Consider the following 12,036-nt stretch of genomic DNA (forward strand, 5'->3'; position numbering starts at 1 on the left):
TTGTCCTACTAGGTTACGTTTCAACTGAACATTTCAATAATAAATACTCTTTACAGCTAATACATTAATGCTAGCAAGACAAATCTTTGTTTGGCTTGCTTGCTTTGCCTGTATCAATGTTTGCTCAAGCATGACAATTAAGATAGGCGGGGCTTCAGCTTGTATACATCATACTTAAATTTTATTGGACGTTATGTTTGAAGTTAAGGACACTAAATTTTAAAACATCACAGGATGACAAATATAAAGCACAATCGTAGAAATGGAAGCCAAAAAATTGTATTTGTTTTTTCTCGAAGATATGCATTTTCATCATCCAACTGAAAAGACTGTCGTCAAGAACTTTTAGAAAAATAAAATAGCTACTAGTATTCGAACACACCTACTCTGATTTAGTGATTCATTACATAGGTATTTCATTTGTTGTCTTGCTAGCATTAATGTATTAGCTGTACCGGTAATTGTATTTAAGGCATGATTTCAACATACAAGAAGGTCAGAGGTGAAAACATGATATATTGCTTTTTTAAAGGGAGTTTAGAATCAAAGTCAAATAAGATACAGATATCAAATGCAAACAAATAAAGAAATGGAAGTTAAATAATTAATGAAGTCCATTCCTCAGATAATTTTTTTCACTAATGATAACTGAGGTAAAAGCAGCCACACCCGCTTTTGATATATATATCCGGTACAATTACAACCGATGATTTATATAGAAACCAATCAGATTAAGTGAAACCTCATGTAAGACTTGACAATTTGTAAGGTTTGGGATACCCTGTAAACTTACAACAGATGATTTATTGTAGAGACCAATCAGATTGGGTATAACATCTTGTAACACTTGACAACAAGCTGAATCTGATCCCTCAGCACAGGATACTAGCAGACGACAAACTGGTACCAGTAATCTGTTGTCTTCCCCTGTCATATATCTTTTGCAATCTGAAAATATTAATTCAGGTTAAAATAAATATTCAAATCAAGGGTATCCCACTTATTTATGTAACTTGTTATGGAGGTAACTTTGAAATCAGATAATCATTGTTCTTTTAAAAAAGTTTATGTAGTAAAAAAAGCTTTCAAAAAACAAAAGTTTCATCCCCACTAAAATCATTCTACAGGTAGTTCATTCTTGATTCAAGGTGTTAACCATTCATCTAACACTGGAGTTTGTGAGAAAAACCCTTGACACAAAACAATTGAATAGAATGTTTGTTTTCCTGTTGAAGATTTGATGGTTCCTTCCTAATCCATTGTAACCATGCAATAGCCAATCTATTATTCAAATGCAATTCGTTTGTAAGGATGATTTTCTTGGACGTTGAAAAGTATTTTGAAGGGTTAGATTCCATCTCCTTCCAGTTAGTAACAAAGGGGCCACCATATGAATTTCTGTATGCAATTTCTTAAACATCAAACAAGAAAGTCGCACTCAGTGCCTCAAAATGTTCATTTTGTCAATATTGAAATCATTCAGAAGTGTTCAAAACATATAAATGCCTCCTCTGGGAGAAAACATATGAAAGTGATTTATTTACCTTGTAAAATTTCCAAGATGTAATTATGAACAGGACCATCTGGGCCTTCTAAAAGACTCTGTAATATAAACATCAAATCTTAATACTATTATGCATGCATAAAACAATTTTTATAAATATATTGTAAAAACAATTACTTTAAGACAAAATTTGTTTGATTTTTACTAACATATAAACATCAAATCTTAATACTATTATGTATGCATAAAACAATTTTTATAAATATATTGTAAAAACAATTACTTTAAGACAAAATTTGTTTGATTTTTACTAACAAGTAACATTTTAGTTAATTTCAATATTTACACATTTTTTATTCTAATCTACATGAATACAGTTAACTGTAGTTTACATTCTTTTATTTTTAATAAACTCATCAAAGATACCATGCTTAAGATTCAGATATTATATCTATAAAGCAATCTTACATGGGAAAAGTTGAAAGAGAATATTCAACAAAAATGAGTGGTACTCATTTACATCCTGAGTCAGGAATATGACAGTTGTTATCCATTTGTTTGATTTGTTTGAGCTTTTGATTTTGCCCTTTGATTAGGGACTTTCCATTTTGAATTTTCCCCAGAGTTCAGTATCTAACATGTCTAAGTGATTTTACTTTTTATTGATTCAAAAACACTTATTACCACAAACTGAATCTAGCTGCTGATTATACCAACAAAAGATTGTAGGCTTGTTATGTTTTGTATCAGCTACTTTCTTTTCAGGAATGACAAAAAAATATTAGTTCTAATTGTTATGTATAGGTATGTAGATGTTCTTCTCGACAAACCTTAGAAAGTGTTCTGACGATTCCACGGAGGGCCTCTAATGCCGCCTGTTCTATTGCTGGGTTACCTGAGCTAAATATCTACAATATAAAAGAAATGCAAGTCTTGAGAGAAACATAGTACAACTACATGTACAACCATGCTTAAAAGTAACCTTCATATGTTATTACCTACAGATACCCTATACATTGAAATGAAACAATGTGTCTTTGTGAAGATAGAAAGTAATGCAAATGTTCAACAAGAGTATGTGTCAACCGTTTGACCAAGGCACAACACCCACCTTTTTTGACAACTGTGCCCTGTTTTGTGACACCTGTCACGTTATTCTGCTGTCTCATGAGCGCCTTAACATTATTTTTTTGTGAAATTTGCTTTTTCTTTTGACGAGTTTTGATTTTTTTCTCCCTTTAAATTACCCAAAAATCCATAATTCTTCAATAAACAGGAAATTCAGCTAGCTGTGTAAACTGTCAAATTAAGCAAACCATAAAGCATAAAGCACTTGACAGCTTTGATGTCAAACACACTGTTAAATAAATATAAATTATTAGCAAGTGAGAACTGACAACCAAAAATGTCTAAAATGGGTAATATTAAAGGGATAGTACCAAGGAGTTCATAATTACAGGGGCTTTGTTGGGGATACTTTGTTACAGCATCCAGTTACAATTATGTATATTTAATCAATGTGTTTGAAATAATTCATAACTACATACAACAATAATATTTCTCCTAGAACTTACCTCACTTTTGATACAGTTATATAAAGATGTTTGAAACTCTTTGAGGGGTTTTATTCCATACAACTCAACACATTCACTCTAAAATAAATAAAAGAAAAAATATCAATTCACTTTTCTAATAAAAATCGCTTGGGAAAATTCATGTAAAAACCCATTGCCATCATTTCATATTTGAATAAATAATGTAGAAACATTAAATTTGTTGTTAACAATAAAATACAAAACCGATGTTTTTTTGTTTTTTTTTAATAATGGTGATTTTTTCAATAGCCCTTCAATATATATATGCATGTTCTATATGGTTTTGAAGATTTTGAAGTAAAGGAAATGGTTTTCTATTCATCTGTTTGGAGACGTTTTTACTGATGTCATCAATATCAAAGAAACAAATATGAGAAATATGACAGCATCTAAAATAACATCCCTACCAAAGTTTGTAAGCTATCTAACTTAGCACTCTGTACATCTGATGTTAGTTTCTCTAACAGTAAAGGGTAGGTATACTCAGAAAACTTCTCTGAGGCACTAAGACATCCACGTAAACCTTTTATCAGGTCGTCTCTAGTTATCTTATAGTTATCATTGGGAGGCTGAAAAGGAAAACAATAATAAAAGCATTGATTAAACTACATGTCTTCTTTCCTTTTTACTCTAACTTTTTTCTTCTTTGTCAATTTGGCTTTCAAGTCCATGTAAATCAAAACTCACACGAGCCTATTCTATTAATTTTGCTGAAACCTGTCTGTACAAATTGCTGTCTTTTTTAAAACATATAATTCACAAATCTCCACAAAAAGGAGTGCATTCACTTTTTGAGTGAAGTACTTAAAACTACCCTTACACTAAGAAACCTTATCTTGTGAGGAATAGTTTGTGCGTCTTTAAGTTAAATAAAGCTGAGATTTTCAAAATTTCAATTATTTATTTTCCTGTTAAGACAAACAGACAGCACACTTACATAGGTAAAACATAAATATGTTTATTTACAAGTATAAAATTATAATTGACCAATATCAAGTATAAGTCCATCAGCAAGGTTAGTTGATTGAATTTTAAGGTGGTACCCAACACTTTAACTAAAACTTATTTGGTCCGTTTAATAGTTTTGAAATTTTGACAAAGTATTTACTTTGACCCTTTGACAAAAATATAAAAAAATTAAAAAATTTGAACCAACCGTTTTATCAGAAAAATTACACTGGTTATATAGCAGTTAGACAAACACTTATTTTGATCATTGGGAAGCTTAATATTCCCTTAACAACACAACGTAATTAAAACGTTTAGCTGATTTTACAGAGTTATCTCCCTGTAGTGTTAGGTACCTCCTTAAACAGATATATCATGTTAAGGAGGGTTATTTGCGAAAATACCAGTCGAGAGAATGTTAAATTTCGTGAGCTGTAAGGTGAGGGAAATTCATTCTCAAGACTGTTTTTTTTTCGTAAATAGCCCTCAAGAACATGCTTTATCTATTTAATTACACATCTTGTTAATGTTAAAAAACGCATTGATCATCGTGATGTTACAAGCGTCCAGTCGGATAGAGTATTTTTTGGCAAATACCACGGCAGAAGGGTAAAAAAGGCATATACTTTTGGCAAATACCCTGACGCATTAAAAAATGAAGGATATTCATTTGATAACAGTAAATTGGTGAAAAAATCACTAGTTATTAACCAATCAAAATCCAGGATTCTTACATAAGGTGTAATTATGTTTGAAATCAGGTGAACATAAGGTTATAGATGAAATTGTACATTATATTTCTACCATAAAGAGACCACCTTTACAAATTGCAATAATATAAATATTCCATGATCATGATGATATCTCAGCCAATAAATACAAAAAAAGAGTTTAGATTGTTTGTTTATAATATATACATACTGGTGTAAAATCTATTGGAAAGTAACAGGATGTAACTTCAAACATTTCCTCCACAAATACACCTGAAAACAGAATCCATGAATAGAGAAATTTCATTATTATCATAACAGAGTATGTGCAAAAATCAGAATCGACACATTAGGCATCTAAAATACCTTATTTATATATATTTATTTCATAAGTTTTTACTACTGTAAATTCAGAAATGATTGCCATAATGAGTAAGTATCTCAATGATAAGAACTCACATTTTAATGTCTGCCACATACACCTTTCTGCAAATTTCATGAAATTGCAAAATTAGCAAATATTAAACTTGATTTTTTTGTCAATTCTTGAATAATTGCAATGATAAATGATAATTTCTGAATTAAAAACTATACATTGTACATATGATTATTACTAGCCATACTGCATAAGTAACTTATGATATGGCAACAATTTGAAATTTGACTGGTTTTAATTAAGTGGTTTTTTTCTTTTGTGATACAGAATTCACTCTAAGGAGCTGTACTAGGCAATTTTTACACATCTTTCACCGCAAATAAAATTACAACAAGAATGTGTCCTCAGTTCACGAATGCCCCACTCTCACTATCATTTTCTATGTTCAGTGGACCATGAAATTGGGGTAAAATCTCTTATTTGGCATTAAAATTAGAAAGATCAGTTCATAGGGAACATGTGTACCAAGTTTGAAGTTGATTGGACTTCAACTTCATCAAAAACGACCTAAAACTTTAACCTGAAGCTGGACAGACGGACGAACGAACGGAGGGACAAACAGACGCACAGACCAGAAAACATAATGCCCCTCTACTATCGTAGGTGGGGCATAAAAGGGAGCATTCAATTCCTAAGTAATTAATTGTAAATTAATTTAGGTGTAAGGAATGTTTATGCAATGTACCAAGTCACAATATAATGCACACAAAACAATAAAAAACAAACCTAATGAAAAACTAAGAATAATAGTTCTTGCACACTGAAAACAGGTCATTAAATTTCTTGGATCTTTTTCTGTGTCCATTAATTGTATAAATCCTAACACAAAGTCAGCTTCCATCTTTTTAAGTTCTGAAATAAAAATTCAAATAAAAAAAATTATCACAAGATTATGAAATTCAGTGGCAACAAAAAATATTTAAGATAAAGCACAATATTCCACTTCAAATTATCCCAAGTAGTGATTTTGTCAATGAATTATTTGTTCCACCTAACATGACTAGCAGAAATTCAATTGGAAACATTTTTATAAACGATGTCATAATATCTGTTTCTACTGTAACAAATATTCTATGTCCTTCATTCTGAAATGAAAAAAAATGTAATATTTGTTCCAGTGGAAATAATTATAATATTACAGAATGTTTCTTCGACTTGGAACTTCTATCATGTCATGCATGTCTAGACAATGTCACAAGGTGTGATTCTAATGGTACTTTCTATATAATAGTCAATGTAGCAATAATTAACTTGCATTATTTGTCCATTCAATTAACAAGTTAACAACCAGATAGTTTTTAGTCTTTCTAACCCAGCTTTGAACCATGGTTTAAATATACCGTTACTGTTGCAATTCAAACTCTGTACAGTACATATCAAATATTTTCAATAAATAGGATAAAGATTTCCATATCATGATGAAAATAGTCGATATATTATAAGGATAAACACTGTTTTATCTCTTAATGATTGAATGTAAAATATATAATGTCCAGTTGCAAGTCAGGAGTCTCTAGCCTTTCTTAGTCTTGTATAATATATTTATGTTTTGGAGTTGAGTATGGTGTCCATTTTCACTGAACTAGTACATATGTTTGTTTAGGGGCCAACTGAAGCATGCTTCCAGGTGCAGGATTATCTTTCTGTGTTGAAGACCCTTTAGTGGCCTTTGGTTGTTTTATGATCTTTGGTTTGGTGGTTGTCTCATTAACACATTCACCATTCCCATTCTCAATTTTATTACAAACATTTTGTGAATAATTATTTGCAAGTTACTGGGATACAACGTTTTCCTACTTTGTACTGTATCAACATGCAAAGTCTGACATTTAAAGTGCTAGCTCACCTAAGCTCAGGTTCACTATTCTGATTCTTAACTGACCAGTCTATGATCTTACTATCAGATGCCATGCATCAACTAAGTTGGTAATACATGTAGCAGCAGATATTAAAGTCTATGGTTTTTGACTTGGCCTGGCACAGAATCAAATACATTCCTCACTAAAGGCAACCACACTATCAATTGACAGGCAGTAAATATGTAAAAACTAAATGTGTATTTTTTATTTACTTGCCTTCCAATCTTGTATCAAGAATTGACAGGCAGTAAATATGTAAAAACTAGATGTGTATTTTTTATTTACTTGCCTTCCAATCTTGTATCAAGAAATCTTGCTATCAATGTATACACATTGCATCTGTCTGATTGAGATAAGGACTGATTCTGTACATTCTGGAAGATAATTCTACAAATTTTGCTGGCTTGACCATCAGGAAACTTCTTACACCCACTCTAATTGAAAAGAAAAAAACACTTAATCATAGTAATAGCTCTTTGGAAAAATTCAACAAATTGGTTGCAAATTAAGAATTACCGAGATTTCACATTGAAATTAAAATGGATAATTTGGCATGCGAAATAAATCTGATAATTTGACTCTCCTGATGTCATACAAAAATTATTATTAATGGGCAATGTCATGCTGCATCAAAATAAATTGGGAATGCATATAAAAATTTTAAAACAGACAATAGAAAATGTAATAAAAAAAATATATTAAGATTTCAAATATCAAAAAATATCCAACTTGTGACCGAACAACACAGATAATTTGGATTAATATTAACAACTGTGTTGTTCTATCACATGTATCACATGTTGTTTATTTTTCTTCATTTGATTTTTTTTATTTGTGTTTCTATAATTACAAAGTCTTTCCAATAGCTAAAATGGATACCCTAAAGAATCACATCAATCAAATAATTTAATTAAATTTTAAAGTAAGCAGAAGTGGTATGAAAACATTATTAACATACATTTACCATGAGAACATTTCATATACATCTATCAAAATGGGACTATGTTAAATTTGAAGATCTGTGGGTTTTAATATCTTCAAACCTATGCAGTCATTATATGGCCTAACAATTGTTAGTGACATAGTGTAAATTTAGGTATTGATTATTAAGTTAAATGTTTTGTATCAAAAAGATAACAGGCATATCTTTATAGCTAGGACCTCTATGTTCATTAATAATAAAATATGTACACTGTAGTTAGGAACTGTGAACAAGTTACAACATGTTTTGTTTTTTTATTTATTGTATTACACAAATTCTGTGTCTATTCTAGTGAAAGAAGGGTTTGCAGGATCATCTCTTTTATTAATTCTGTCCCCATTATTATGTGGCTACTCATGCATATGGTGTTATATATATCACAGTGTAAAATCACTGCGTAATATACATTACACTAAGGTATATATTTAGTTCCATCAGTTCTTGTAATTTGAATATACTTTTAATTCATTTTTACTACAATAAATTATGAATTTTAAAGTACCCCAGAATACAAAATACTTTATAATCAACTAAAACTATTTTAAGCTTCGTAGTCAGGTTATTATCTATCTTATGAATTTAATTTATGAGTTTTTACAACTCATACCTACAACATGGTATTTAAAAACCTTGACATTCAATTATCATTGATAATAGTCTACCATGACCAATCAAATCATATAACTTACCAAAATAGTATTGTTTATAGATACAAACCAGAAAGAAAATATGTCATATATATTAATAATCTAAAATGGCGTTCTCTCAGTCCGTTATAAGAAGTCAAGCCCCAGCTAAATGTGGAATATGTGACAATGACCGACCAATAAAGTGGAAGTGTATTGACTGTAGTAAATTACTGTGTAATCATTGTAAAGAAAAAGTACATCCACAATTTCAAAATGCCAAGGATCATCAGGTAGTAAACATCAAAGATGTGGGACAACCGCCTGTTATAGAACTGAACATCATTAAACAATATCAGACTGATCTATCTGCAGTACATTGTATGTCTTATTGTTATGATGATTCACTGTGGACATGTAATAACATAGATAAAGTAATACAGAGAGTAAAACCTGAAGGAACCAAACTGAACATACTATCCAGCTTTAATATCGAAGTCCGTGGTATAGCTGTTTTTTCATCAAATGATCTACTTATATCTACAGTGAAACTAGAACAAATCAGTAGTAATACCGGTACACTAACAGACTCAGTATATAATGTGTCACCATTAGCACCTATAGCAGTCCATATCACTAGTGACAATAAAGTTTTAGTAGGAAGTGTTAATAAAGACTACCCTAAACCAGGAAGAAGAGTTGTAATACTAATGAATCAGAATGGAGACCATGAGAGAGTGTATGAAAATGATCAATATAAACAACCTTTATTCACCTATCCCAGGAGAATAACCAGTACCAGTAATGGGAATATACATGTGGTGGATAAAGTAAGTGATGACAGACGTAGAGTAGTAGTGTTCGGACAGGGTGGTGATATAATCAATATCTATACAGGAGATAAAGAGATCAACAAGGACATACCATTCTTTCCAACAGACATAGTGACAACACCTAGAGACAATGTTATTGTAGCTGATGTGAGGACACATACACTTCATATCCTAAACCATGCTGGTCTGCTGATGACATATTATAAAACAAGTGATATTAACATAATATTACCATATTCTCTTGCATTCTCTCCAACAGGTCAACTGTACATAGGATGTGGTAAATCAAAAAGCAGCACAAGCAAGGCCAAGTTATATGAAGTAACAGTATCAGGATGTTAATGTAAAACATGTTCTTAACTTTTGAATAATGTTATCTTTCATCAATTTCAAGTTTAGGATTATGGTTTAGAATAGGTTATATTAATATCAAAATAGATTTACATGGTAAAATTTGTTTGAGATATATTGTAATATTTGTGTAATTTGTAATGTAAAATGAAAATGAAAAATAACTGGATGTTACTGATTTATCATTAATAGTCTAAAAAAACATGATTATTCTTTTGTTATGACTTTGTACAGTAGGAGTGTGTATATTTAGATCAGAAAAAAATGTTTTTTGCCTCAATTAATTTAGCACTATGTTCTATTATCGTATTATTGAATCATAAATACATGTTTCTCTATTTTTGTGCTATTTTCACGTTTCCTGACCAGTGTGAGAAAAATATTTCTCCTCACTAGTGAAAAATCTGTTCTCGGCAAATGTCTAGTCGAAATTTGATTATGACGTCAAAAAGTTTTGTTTCCTTTTTAATTTTCCTATTGTGACGTCATGAAAAAAGGCGACCTTGCCTGATGACATCGCATATAAAGAGCACAACTTTCTAAAAATCTTTGAAAAAACCCCTATAAAAAGCATTAGAGAAACAGATTCCGACACTATAACTCGTGTATTACGATATTTCTCCACTCTCAACAGTTAAATTTTATTATTTAAAGGGCTCGGCAAGCCTCGCGCTTTAAATAATAAAATTTAACTGTCTCGAGTGGAGAAATATCGTAATACACTTGTTGCAGTGTAAGAATCTATATTTATTTAATAGAATGTAGCTAGTTTCCCAAACCTGCCTTTGTTTCAATTAGATCTAACACTACCTTATGTTAGATTCAGCCACTGTATCCTTTGGGTTTATCCAAAAGATGTGAAACACAAGTCAAACAAATCAAGCATTGACATGGAGGCTGAAAAGAGGCGGTGTGAAATACCATGGGCAAGACAGGAAATATGTATCCATTAATTCATAACATAAGGTTAATATCCTCATTTTTTCCCCCAAATTGTTCCCCAGGATGTCACAAAAGTTTTGACCAAAGTAATTCAGATACTCAACATTAGAGTGATTTTCCTTTAATCTATTGGAAAACATATATGCTAATAATTTAATTTTGGATGTAACACGTCTTCTGATTGGCTGACGTTATTTTGTTATGAGGCCATAGACATAATTTAGTCATGTGACCGTGACGTCATCAACGTTTTTTCATGGTTTTCTTGTGTTTAAAATGGAATTTAGAATGAAATTATAAGAAATGACTAATATTTTTTCTGTCTATTCGAAATAACATAAAAAATGTGGTGCACACTGTTAAATAACCCTCTACGGGCGATATTCAGTGTGCACCAAATTTTTATTGTTATTTCTTCATAGACAAAAAAAATATTACAGTCATTCCTTGTATGTAACTTATAAATAGTGAAGAATAGAGATATAAGGTCTTTTATTGAAGATCCTTGATCTTCTTAAAGGAGATAAGGTCACAGGTCAAGGTCATGTTTCAAATTCATACTTTTGCTTGTTATCACGTCACCTCAGACAAATTAGCAGTAACTGAATACAGATTAAGATTGCATATTTTGGCGTTATAATTGAGTCACTGATAAGGTCTTTGCGTCGGAACTAAACACATTTGTTCTAAAAACAGTTGTTGGCATGACACGGGTTATGTTCTTCTCATATATGTTATGATGGTATGATACTAAACCCCTAACAGGAAGGATTGAGCCTGATGTTCATATGATGAAATCATAATCTTTCAGTCAGTTTAATTGAAGTCTGGAGCTGGCATGTCAGTTAACTGCTAGTAGTCTGTTGTTATTTATGTATTATTGTCATTTTGTTTATTTTCTTTGGTTACATCTTCTGACATCAGACTCGGACTTCTCTTGAACTGAATTTTAATGTGCGTATTGTTATGCGTTTACTTTTCTACATTGGTTAGAGGTATAGGGGGAGGGTTGAGATCTCACAAACATGTTTAACCCAGCCGCATTTTTGCGCCTGTCCCAAGTCAGGAGCCTCTGGCCTTTGTTATTCTTGTATTATTTTAATTTTAGTTTCTTTTGTACAATTTGGAAATTAGTATGGCGTTCATTATCACTGAACTAGTATATATTTGTTTAGGGGCCAGCTGAAGGACGCCTCCGGGTGTGGGAATTTCTCGCTACATTGAAGACCTGTTGGTGACCTTCTGCTGTT

General features: G+C 31.2%; 1 protein-coding gene across 1 annotated transcript in view; it reads right to left on the minus strand.

The window, feature by feature from the left end:
• LOC134715741 (MMS19 nucleotide excision repair protein homolog) overlaps positions 1 to 12,036 on the minus strand; it is a 39,063-nt gene that overhangs the window by 15,015 nt on the left and 12,012 nt on the right. The window contains exons 5-12 of the mRNA XM_063578139.1: positions 7,342 to 7,486; positions 5,920 to 6,045; positions 4,969 to 5,030; positions 3,507 to 3,668; positions 3,079 to 3,156; positions 2,335 to 2,412; positions 1,545 to 1,602; positions 794 to 948 (exon numbers count right to left, since the gene is read on the minus strand). Coding sequence (XP_063434209.1) covers positions 794 to 948; positions 1,545 to 1,602; positions 2,335 to 2,412; positions 3,079 to 3,156; positions 3,507 to 3,668; positions 4,969 to 5,030; positions 5,920 to 6,045; positions 7,342 to 7,486 — 864 coding nt within the window. The remainder of the gene's footprint in view (positions 1 to 793; positions 949 to 1,544; positions 1,603 to 2,334; positions 2,413 to 3,078; positions 3,157 to 3,506; positions 3,669 to 4,968; positions 5,031 to 5,919; positions 6,046 to 7,341; positions 7,487 to 12,036) is intronic.

Source organism: Mytilus trossulus, chromosome 4, assembly GCF_036588685.1.
Source record: "Mytilus trossulus isolate FHL-02 chromosome 4, PNRI_Mtr1.1.1.hap1, whole genome shotgun sequence".
In the NCBI taxonomy this organism is placed as follows: Eukaryota; Metazoa; Mollusca; class Bivalvia; order Mytilida; family Mytilidae; genus Mytilus; species Mytilus trossulus.